General features: G+C 36.6%; 1 protein-coding gene across 2 annotated transcripts; it reads right to left on the bottom strand.

Moving 5' to 3' along the window:
* Nucleotides 1-2,311: 2,311 nt before the first annotated feature.
* Nucleotides 2,312-10,560, bottom strand: LOC142353521 (uncharacterized). 2 transcript variants are annotated; one of them, XR_012761053.1, is made up of 2 exons: nucleotides 10,501-10,560; nucleotides 2,312-2,507 (listed from the first exon to the last, which is right to left on the bottom strand). XR_012761053.1 is itself a non-coding variant. In XM_075405779.1 (2 exons), exons 1-2 carry the CDS (start codon nucleotides 5,608-5,610, stop codon nucleotides 2,445-2,447), a joined length of 309 nt encoding a protein of 102 aa, XP_075261894.1. In that variant the 5' UTR covers nucleotide 5,611; the 3' UTR covers nucleotides 2,312-2,444. The 2 variants fall into 2 exon arrangements, 1 of the variants encoding a protein (XP_075261894.1); XM_075405779.1 differs by lacking the exon at nucleotides 10,501-10,560 and adding an exon at nucleotides 5,365-5,611.
* Between the last annotated feature and the right edge of the window lie 540 nt (nucleotides 10,561-11,100).

Genomic DNA, 11,100 nt, shown 5'->3' with positions numbered 1-11,100 from the left:
AACCTAAGCACCCAAAGCCAAGAGCAAAGCCAAGCAAAGCAACACCTAGGGCCTGCGCCAAAAGCCTAGTGGGGGGATAGCGCAAAAAGCGCTCAAAGACCTAGTCCTAAGAAGGCGCAGGCAAACACGTGGGCAAAGCAAAAGCCCAAACAAAACACCTAAGAAAAAAAAGGCGCAAAAAAGGCGCCAAAACAGACCAACCTCACCGGGTTGAAGAAGCCAGGAGACCCTCCAGCCATCCATGTCAGTCGACCAAGGTCGGGTGTCGTCAGATCCTGGAAAAAACAACCAGCAGCACAAAGAAACTACAAACACACGGTATTTTGTTTGACTGAAGCTGTTCTATACGTCCCTGACAGATCGCATAGAGCTTTTTTCAAGCTGTTTTTTCTCACTAGTTTTTTTGCTGTTTTTGTCGTTTGTTTTTTTTTGTTTTTGTAGTTTTTGAATTTTTTTTTCGTTTTGAAGTATTTTTCATAATCTATTAGAGTATTTCAGATAATTGAAGCAGCATTAACATAACAAGCAAGCAGATGGAAGTTTTTATTTTTTTTGGTGTTTTTGTCGTTTTCAATTTTTCGTTTCGTAGTTTTCAATTTAATTTTTCGTTTCGAAGTATTTTTCAAATTTTAGTAGGTTACTTCAGATAATTGAAGCAGCATTAACATAAGAAGCAAGCAAATGGAATTCTAAGTTTTTTTGGTGTTTTTGTCGTTTTCAATTTTTTCGTTTTTGTAGTTTTTCATTTTTTTTTCGTTTTGAAGTTTTTTTCAAATTCTATTAGGGTATTTCAGATAATTGAAGCAGCATTGACATAATAAGCAAGCAGATGGAAGTTCTTAGTTTTTTTTGTTTTTGTCGTTTTAATTATTTTTTTTCGTAGTTTTCTATTTATTTTTCCGTTTCGAAGTATTTTTCAAATTTTATTAGGTTATTTCAGATAATTGAAGCAGCATTAACACAATAAGCAAGCAGATGGAAGTTCTTAGTTTTTTTTGTTTTTGTCGTTTTAATTATTTTCTTGAAATATTTTTCAAAATTGTTATAGGAATTCAGACAGTTGAAGCGAAAGTTTAACGTAACAAGCAAGCAGATGAAAGGTCTTTAATTTTTTTTAGTGTTTTTGTCGTTTTAAATTTTTTTCGTTTTTGTAGTTTTCAATTTTTTTTTGTTTTGAGGTATTTTTCAAATTCTATTAGGTTATTTCAGATAATGGAAGCAGCATTAACATAACAAGCAAGCAGATGGAAGTTTTTTTGGTGTTTTTGTCGTTTTCAATTTTTCGTTTCGTAGTTTTCAATTTATTTTTTCGTTTCGAAGTATTTTTCAAATTTTATTAGGTTATTTCAGATAATTGAAGCAGCATTAACATAACAAGCAAGCAAATGGAAGTTCTTAGTTTTTTTGGTGTTTTTGTCGTTTTCAATTTTTTTTTCGTTTTTGTAGTTTTCAATTCTTTTTTTTCGTTTTAAAGTATTTTTCAAATTCTATTAGGATATTTCAGATAAATGAAGCAGCATTAACATAATAAGCAAGCAGTTGGAAGTTCTTAGTTTTTTTTGTTTTTGTCGTTTAAATTATTTTTTTGAAATATTTTTCAAAAATTGTTATAGGAATTCAGACAATTGAAGCAAAAGTTTAAAGTAACAAGCAAGCAGAAGAAAGGTATTAATTTTTTTGGTTTTTTTTTGTCATTTTCATTTTTTATCGTTTTTGTAGTTTCAATTTATTTTTTTCGTTTTAAGTATTTTTCAAATTTTATTAGGTCATTTCAGATAATTGAAGCAGCATTAACATACCAAGCAAAAATATTAAGTTTTTTTTGTTTGTTTGAAGTAATTTTAAATTTTTTGAAGATTTTTTCACGTTTCAGTTTTCTTTGCTTTTCTCAGAGACATATTTTATCTGAACCATTTTTTTTAATCTTTGATTATCTTTGCCAGTGACAGCAACCTAACCTAACTTATTCCGAAGGCTGGAATTTGAACCTGTCACGCACAATTCTTAGATAGAGTGATAGAACTCTTTTTTGTCCATCGTCATTTAGATGTGCCAGGTCATTTGGTCTGTTAGGTGTGAAAAAATGATTTTCATGAATATATCTCGGACCATCGTAGTCAACACCAAAGTAACCAGAGAGATATTGATTTGTCTCAGATACCAACTTGATATGCACATCAGGCCTTGGAAGCAAGCCAATCACTTTAACATCAACATTTTTGGATTTGAGTTGTTGAGCAAAACCACCTAATCTAGCCGCAGTTTTGAGTGGGGTTTCGGCAACTATCCATGATTTTGCGGGATGGTTAGAGATATCATTGTTCCCTAGGTTGATAATGCAATGCGTAAACTTAGCGCAGTATACAAGATCCTCTGAATCCATGTGCACTGCACGCAAACCAGGTCTACAATGAAGAGTGATGGGGTATGGAGCCAGTAAGTTATCAGCGAACAGTTGATCCTCCAACCGCACCAGATTGCTGTCGCCAATTATTACGATGGACCCACTAAACAAAAATCTAACTTAGTGATTATATCAATAATAATTTTCAGTACAAACCGGCCCTGTCAGCTCAGTCTGTTTTTTTTTTCAATTATTTCAGTTTTCAAACAATCACAAAAGCAGCCACAAAACAGCAAAGTTTTTTGTCTAGTTATGTTCAAAGCCCTCTTTGATAACGCTCAGGAGAGTCAAGGAGCCTTCGCAAAAAACCACAGTTTTATACTTTATATCATAAACCCCAACTTTTGCCCAAGAATCAAGTCCAAACAGTTCAAAGAAGAACCCAAAGCTTTTTTTGAATGTGTCACATCGACTTCATTCACATATTTGCTGTATCTCCCTTCTGCAAAAATTCCCTCTGGGCCAGAGAAGTAAGTTCTAACAAAAAAGAAACGGCCGTCCGACAGCTGAAAGATACATTCACTTAAATTTTTTCCTAATCTGGTGTAAGAAAGTGAGCCAAAACACTGACCGCGCCCATTGATGTACCTCGAAAAAAAGAAATCTACATTGAACTCTTGACAAAATTGAACTGTTTCAGTATCCACCAAAGTCAACCCTTTTAAGCATTTATAAGTGTCTGATTTTTCAATTTTTTCCACGGCCGCTTGGTGTTTAATAAACTGCCCGACTATGGCTTCAGGTTCTTTAACAGTGCCCTGTACAGCGCTTAATAAATGATGATTAGCTGACTCAAAGCAGAACGCCGAAAAAAACCAAAGAGGTCCGTTTCGTTTTACTTGTTCACAAAGATGTCGCATGGTGTGAAAGTTGAAAGACTGTGAATCTTCTCCGTAAAGCTCTAGAAAATGATCAAAAAATTCCTCAATTAAAGATCCTGCAGATTCAATTTCGTCTGATTTGGGCTCTACCTCTGACAAAAGCCTGATCGCTATTGAAAGAAGGCAAAAACTTTTGTAGTATTTTCTTGGAACGCTTATTTTTCTATAGACAAGGGGTCCAACATGAAAGAAGAAAACTTTAAAATCAAATGCCTTCCAAAACTTATTATCAGACAACGATTTCAATCTATGTTGGATGTCAAAAGGTATCTTAACACTCTTCAGCAAATTTTCAGCATCTCTTAGCATAACACCTTTGGTCAAGGAAACCATTAATTTAGTAAGAACTTTACCTGTACCGAGAAAAACTTGATGCATGGGATCAACAGGGCATTCCCATGGTAAACTTAAAACGCTGTTTAAGGGAGTAGAGGACTTGACACCGCACTTAGTTGTTTTCGTTTTTTCAGCAATGTAACCACAAGCTTGAAAGTCGGCGTTTTCACGCAGCTTAAAACTCTTATTAACAGGAAACAGCATTCTATGATTTTGAGCGAAGCCTTTCATATAACAATGAGGACACGATGAGTAACCGTTGAATTGAATCATGCAAAGAACACAAGCTTTAGCAGGCATATCGGCTACAATTGACCTTATTCGAAACTTAAGCGCACCTAGATCATTCAAACTCATTTTTGCTTCATTCAAAGACTCCAACTCAAATAGAATGAGCGGTAGCATTCTAGAAAACTCAGGTTTACTTTTGCCATGCCAAAGACCAAAAGCGACATATTTGCAAAAGAGCCTCTCAACTTAGGCGGTAAGTTAAAAATTTGCACCCACACCGGCCAGACAGAGATCTTAGAGGACTTAAATAGAGGGGCTCCATCAATGTTTAAAACAAGCTGTATCTCAGGAGCTGAGCAGAAGTTCCAACTATTGTTCCATGAATATTCTTTACTCCAGTAACTATTAATATAAGCCACATTTTTACTTAAAATTAATTCTAATTGGGTCTTTATATCGACAGAACAGAATTTTGCAGATTCAAAACGTTCGGTAGAAATTGTCGGTAGAACAGGAATCGTTAATTTAGAAAACACATTATTTGGTACTGGCAAACTTTTAGCAAAGAGCTTCAGAAAATCATCTCGCGCAACTTTTGACAACCTATGCTTATCTGAAAGCAACTCAAACTGTTTCATGAAACTTTCTGTAGATGTTGGGCTGCCGTCAAACAATGAAGTTCCTTCATCCTGAAACAAGTAAAGAAAAGTAGGCGGCGGGGATTCTATCGTTTCCTGAACTTCATCTTCTTCAAACACATCAAGCCTCAATGGCGTTGAGCAGACAACATTGTCTAATTTAACATTTTCACTCAAATCGGAGTCTTGGGCGCCTATTATTGATGAATTGGTAAGTACTGCAGGAGAATTATTATCTTTAATCGGACTAGGGGTCAATTCTATTTCACCAAAGAAAGAATCGTAACTTAAGTATTCCTCAATTTCTTCGCTAACGATAGGTGTTGATTCAAAATTTGCGTACAGCATACGCCTAGGAGGGAATTTTTTCGATAAAAATTTTTCTTATTGGTTTTTCATGTAGGCTATCTTGCTTAAGGTTAACAGGTGTAGAACTATCGGCATCATCTGCAATCTTTCTACGTTTTCTAAGTGGCTCTGGATCACTTGGGCAAGGATCTCCATGCTCTTTTTTGAACGGACAAAGGCAATCTACGTTAAACCGGCCGAAAAAATGTCGATTATAGAAAACAGAAAGTTCTTCTCCAGTAGCTATATTTTTTAAAGCAACACAGTAAACAACTTTACCTTTCTGGCGGTATTCAACATTTGGTCTGCAAGACGCGTTAACAAAGGAGATGGGTCCCAACATCAACCACTGAACATTCCTTAGCTTACTGTACAACACAGAAACATCATTGAAACCGGCAATAATCTCACTTTCAACAAGTTCCGCCAACACACCAATTATTCCATTAACAACCGCACCTTTCTCTATCTCCGATTTTGCGAATAAACCTATCTGATCAAAGGAACCACTCGGTAGATAACTTACTGGTTTGTAGTCAACAGACATCATGCTTTTCCCATACTCGCCATCTAGAAACCCATGCACAAAATTTTTGTCCTCGTTTCCAACCAAGCATCCCTCTACGACTATCTTGTGTGATGACAAACCAGCTGAGTCAACCCATTTTGAAGTCAGTGAAGAATCAATTTTTGCCAGATCCTTCCATTTTAATGTTAAGTTTGATAAAGCCCGACCAGATGAATGATAGAAATCGACAGCTTTTTGAGACATAATTCTAAAAAAGTTTTAAATTTAACCAAATTTTTTCACGAGGGATCTGATAAAATTTGGACTTTTTTACTGTCTGTGTAGGAACGTTAAAAAAACATTAGGTTCAATAACAAAAGCGTTACAAAAAAAAACAAAAATGAGAAGATTTGACGTTGCGTAACTGTCAGATCACAACAGAATACTTTATTTTAATGCTATTTTCTCGTTCAACTCAGGAAAACGTTACAAAAAAAACGTCTACAATCGTTTGTATTAAAGATATGTGAAAGCAAGTCAAAAACAATTACTTCTAAGATCGCACCTAAATAATAACGTTGTAGACATCTCAGAGATCCAATCTAAGGTTAGGATTGACAAAGCCCGCCCAAATGAATGATAGAAATTGACAGCTTTTTGAGACAATTCTAAAGAGAAATTCTAAGTTTAAAAATTCTATTGCTCGAAACAACTTTTTTTCCAGAAGGGTCAGATAAACTTAAGACAAAAGATTAGGTTCACTAACAAAATCGTTACAAAATACAAAACATATATTAGATGATTTGACGTTGCGTCCCTGTCAGATCACAACAGAATACTTCATTTTGAGCCAAATTTCTCGTTCCGCTCATGAATGCCAACAGAGTTCGCAGCATCTTTAACTCTTCGCAGAGCGTACAGGCTGTCTCCACAAAATCTTCTCACAGCCTCTAAAAAACACCTATTTAAATTACCTTCACATTTTCACAGACGCGAAAAATCACTTATTATACCTCTGAAAACCTTCTGCTCATCTTCAGAGGCTGGTAAACGCCCTTCTTGTGTCGCTCGCTGAGCAAACCAACACGTTTTCTCCCTTTCCTCTCTTGTTAACATTGATCTCGCAAGAAATCTTCCGAAGCCCGCATAGTCATCTCGAGATCCCCTGAACGCGAGCAAGTTTTTGCCGTTGTAAATCAAACCAGAGCTACATTCCCTTCGTTTTCTTTCCGTTTCTCTTGCATTCTAAAAAAACATTGCACAGTTTCTAGAATTACTAACTCACGAAAACGTTAAAAAATGCTGTCTACAATCGTTTAACTTAAACAAATTTGAAAGCAAGTCAAAAACTTTTACCTCTAATTTGGGAAACCAGACTTACAATTTTTCTCAAACATCTTGAAATCTGAAGCATTTGATTTCTCGCTTCAACTTGGACAACATTGTGCCTTCTAAGAGCTTCTTCAATCGACTTCAAGCAAAGAATTGTGGTCGCTGTAGGGCGCCAAGGATGTGAATTCGAGCTGGTAGAATTTTTAACTCTCGTGCTCTTCATTTCTATCACAAATAAAAACAAGTGAAAAATGGAAAAAATCTGACGTGCTGAAAACTTAACGTATTTATATATTTACCTGCCCCAATACTTTTACTTCTGCTGATTTGTCTCTGAAAAAATGGAAAATTACCTTTTGTTTACAATTTCCCAATTTGCAACCGACCAAGTTTGACTCTGAAAATGCATTTCCATATTGACAAAAACGTGATAAAAACTATCCAATGAACACAGCAAGTTTGCCTAAGAGAAAGAAGAGGAGTGAAAAGCAAAGGAGTGTTACAAATTTAAAACAATTTTGGCAATTGAGACATTTACTCAATAGATCCTGATACACAAAATACATTAAAAAATGGGAGAAGCTTTGACGTTGCGCCCCTGTCAGATCACAACAAAATACTTGATGTTAATGCACCACAGGTAAGCATTTGAATAACACAATAAATATGCCTAAGAGAAAGAAGGGGAGTGAAAAACAAAGAGGAGTATTACAAATTAAAAACTATTTTAGCAATTGAGACGTTTACTCAATAGATCCTGATACACAAAATACATTAAAAAATGAGAAGTTTTGAGGTTGCGTCCCTGTCAGATCACAACAAAATACTTGATGTTAATGCACCACAGGTAAACATTTGAATAACACAATAAATATGCTTAAGAGAAAGAAGGGGAGTGAAAAACAACGAGGAGTATTACAAACTAAAAACAATTTTAGCAATTGAGACATTTACTCAATAGATCCTTATATAACTCAAAAGAAGGGCAACTGAATACGTGTAACAGAACTTTGAACAAATCAAGCACACGAAGTTAGAAACAAATTTCTTTATCGAAAACAAATTTGGAAGTTAGCTTATGTCCCTGCCAGATCACAATCTCTTTATTAATTTTCATCTACAGGCGGTATATTCTCCTGTTCGGCTTTCTTCTTCTTCTTCTTCTGGAGATCTACTCCCTGCTGGTTGACATATCTAAGGATATTGCGGTACCGCGCTTCCGAAAAATCTTTTTTCATGATCATTCCCATCGCCTTTCGCAAAATATCGGCACGTTCGTCGTCAGCAGCTTTTCGATCACCAGAGAGAGCTTTTCTTGGTTCGATACAAAGGTGCATTCTTTCGTCTTCGCTCCAGATTTCGTTGGCAATGATTATTGCCCTCTCTCGATAAGTGTTGCCGCCCAGACCAAGAAGATTTTTCTCATTAAATAATAGAACTTCAGTTTCATCAGGTAATTCCTCGCCATTTTCGTCGTCGACGTCATCTCTATTTCGCAGGGCGTTCTCATGCAGCCTGTTAATTTCCTCCATCGCTTTTCTTGCAAAGCTCATGAACTGCCTTGTTACTTCCGTGCTCGCCTCAATCCTGGCCTCAGTTCGTTCCATGAGATGACGGAATCTTTCAGGTGAGAAATCCTTAAAAAAACCTCAATACTCAAATAGCCTAAACGTTTTTATTCTAACAAGGCATTTATTGTTCTAGCAGAAAATTGATTTTGAGGAAGTGTAAGGCAGAACGTCCCTGACAGATCGTCTACCTACATTTAGAATATTCTTTACTATTAAATTTTAACATATTAACCTCAAGATTGTCATCTTTACTTTGAGTGTTCATCTCTGCTCCAACACCTTGCGGAACCTGACTTGAAGTACCCTGTCCAGTCCTGTTTTCTTTAGCTCGCACGAAATTCAGGTACTCATTAAATTCATTTAGCTCCAATTCGGGTTCATCGGGAGAATCGGCCTCATCATCTCCCTCCGGTACAGTTTTCCGAACCTTACGATTGTATTCCGGACTCGGTTTTTCGCACTCAGGTTCCGTTTCTGAATCACTGGCGTATTGCGATTGCACTTCTTGCGTGTTCGGCTCAAAATCTCTGCCTTTAATCTGACTCACATTAACGCCAGCTCCTCTCATTTTGCACATTTCCCTAAGTACTCGCGTACTATCTTTCCTGGTGCCTTGCCATTTGAACTCTCCTTGTTCTTTCTTTTCCCTGCGTTGCCCACACTTAATTTCAACAATATCACCCTCGGACAAACTTAGTTTTTTGGAATTTCTCATTTTTTCAGGCCACCTCAGCGAATTCGCTTCGATTCGGATATACGTGTCATCGCAATCAAAGTAGAATATGTACACCCATTGATCCGGCACATCAATAGATTCCGTCGACACGTTCGCTGCAGCATTGGATTTCTCCTGCACTCTGGCGGATCGCTTAAGACTTTGCTTATCGGTTTGACTCATTACTGCAACAAAAATCATTCGCCAAAACAATTTCCAAAAATTTCATTAGCGGCGTTAGAAAGCAATTTATAAATAAAAAGTTTGCGCGTCCCTGACAGATCGCACTTTTTCGTAAGCAATTAGGAAATGTTAGAACTTACTTAATATACCAAACTTAAATTAGGTAACACACTCACCGAAGAAATAATGGAGAAGTTTGATATCGTGAGAGTGCAAAGAATGAGGGTATAAAGAAGTTTCAAATTATCTGAAATCGAAGAATTTTGAGTAACTGAGCATGGAACAATCTTGTCAAAAACAGAATGTGCGTACAATTCGAATTTGAATAACGAACACGGAAACGAGAGTTGAGTGATCGTTAGTCATTGCAGTTGCTAAAAAGTTTTCTTAGTAGCTCACTGATGATGCAAAATAAACGCCATTAACTAAATGATTTTGAACGCTCAAAAACTTTTGTCTCATCTTGAGGTGGCGACTGTATTTTTCCCGGTTGAAAAAAAAACAATCAAAATTTTACTTGAGGAGAAGAACCAAATATATCAAACAAACCTTAGTGAAACTTTACCTTAAACAGACATTGAGATCAGTTAATAATATGATCAACAACTAGATCGAAAATAACATTCAGCTATTTGATCGGGTCGTTTTACTACGCTTATGTCCCTGTCAGACCACAAGCTCTTATTATTCTGAGTAAAAGTATTCCAAATCATCAGAGTCGCTTTCGTCGCTTTCTAGCCCTTTTTGCTTTGCAAATTTTCTGCACAAATTGCTAAGAATGCGCACACTCATTGACCTGGGCCCCTGCCACTTCAGCTTTCCGGTTGAATACAACTCGCCTGATCCCCCACACCTGATGTCAACTAAATCTCCTTCAGCTAAAGCAAGCTTCGCGGCATTGCTCATATAAAGAGGCCATCGTGCTGAATATGCATCTACGCGAGCAAACGCTTCATCAGACTCAAAGAAGAAGATGAAAACCCAGTCATCAGGAATTTCAACCGTTTCCAGAGAAACATTAGAGACCCCCCCTTCTTCTTGACTGTCGGTTTGCAGCAGAGGGTTAAACTGTGGTTGCTCACTCATTTCTACAATACAAATTTCCAATGGAAGACATTCAAAAAAGAGGGCTTTCTCATGACTAGACAAAAAAACCTTGCGTTGACACATAGCTTGAAAACAGAAATAATTTCTTACCTCATCACGAGCTAAACAATATTCGATTTCAAATTATTGAAGCATTTTTTGCACGTCCCTGGCAGATCGCGCAGTTTTCAACAGTTACCAAGAGAAAATGGAGGTAAATTTATGAATTAATAATAGTAAATTCATTAAGAAAAAGTTGCAACTCACCGAAAGACTTTTAGAGAGTGAAGTAGCACTTTTTCAGTGATATTTAAGAGCAAAGAATCTGAAATAGAGAAAACTTTTTCATGGATATAAAAAAAGCCAGACTAACAAGTGTTCAATTTTGAATCTGCAGGTAACCCCCTTAACCCCATGGATCATTTTGGTCATTTGGTACGGTACCTTTATATTGAAATAACTCGTCGTAGAGTGAACCGATTTTTGATCTGTTTCTTGATTTAAACTCAGCTTGAGCCGTACTTGAATCCCTGTAAGTGGCGTTTCTTTTCTCTCAGTCGTTTTCGAGAAATTAGCCTGGATAGATACCCCTATTTTGACATTTGGGCGTCCGGTGTGTTTCACGTTTCTGTTTAGGAAAGTGTGAATATAGTGAATTTGGCTGTATGCATTGGTGCATTGAACTCTATTTGTGATGGGGAAACTCCTCATATATACTTTGTATAGCGTTTTCAGGGTTGCAGGGGTTCAATTTTGACTCTGCAGGTGACCCCCCAACCCCCTGAAAATATGCCCAAAATTCAGTAATCTCATTTGGAATTTTGTTAAAATTGTGTTTATACAGTTGATTGTAAGCTCCCTAGATGC

The sequence above is a fragment of the Convolutriloba macropyga genome, chromosome 14 (genome assembly GCF_964194025.1).
Source record: "Convolutriloba macropyga chromosome 14, txConMacr16.3, whole genome shotgun sequence".
NCBI classification, from domain to species: Eukaryota; Metazoa; Xenacoelomorpha; order Acoela; family Convolutidae; genus Convolutriloba; species Convolutriloba macropyga.
The sequence above is the reverse complement of the archived record's forward strand: the minus strand, read 5'-3'. Positions and strand labels throughout refer to the sequence as shown.

Excerpts from the sequence above, each read along its gene's own strand:
- LOC142353521 (XM_075405779.1), bottom strand. The coding sequence starts at position 5,610 with ATGTCTCAAAAAGCTGTCGATTTCTATCATTCATCTGGTCGGGCTTTA. Across the intron at positions 2,508-5,364 it reads TGTCTGTTGACTACAAACCA|TGGGTCCATCGTAATAATTG; the intron begins GTAAGTTATCTA and ends ATTTTTGTTTAG.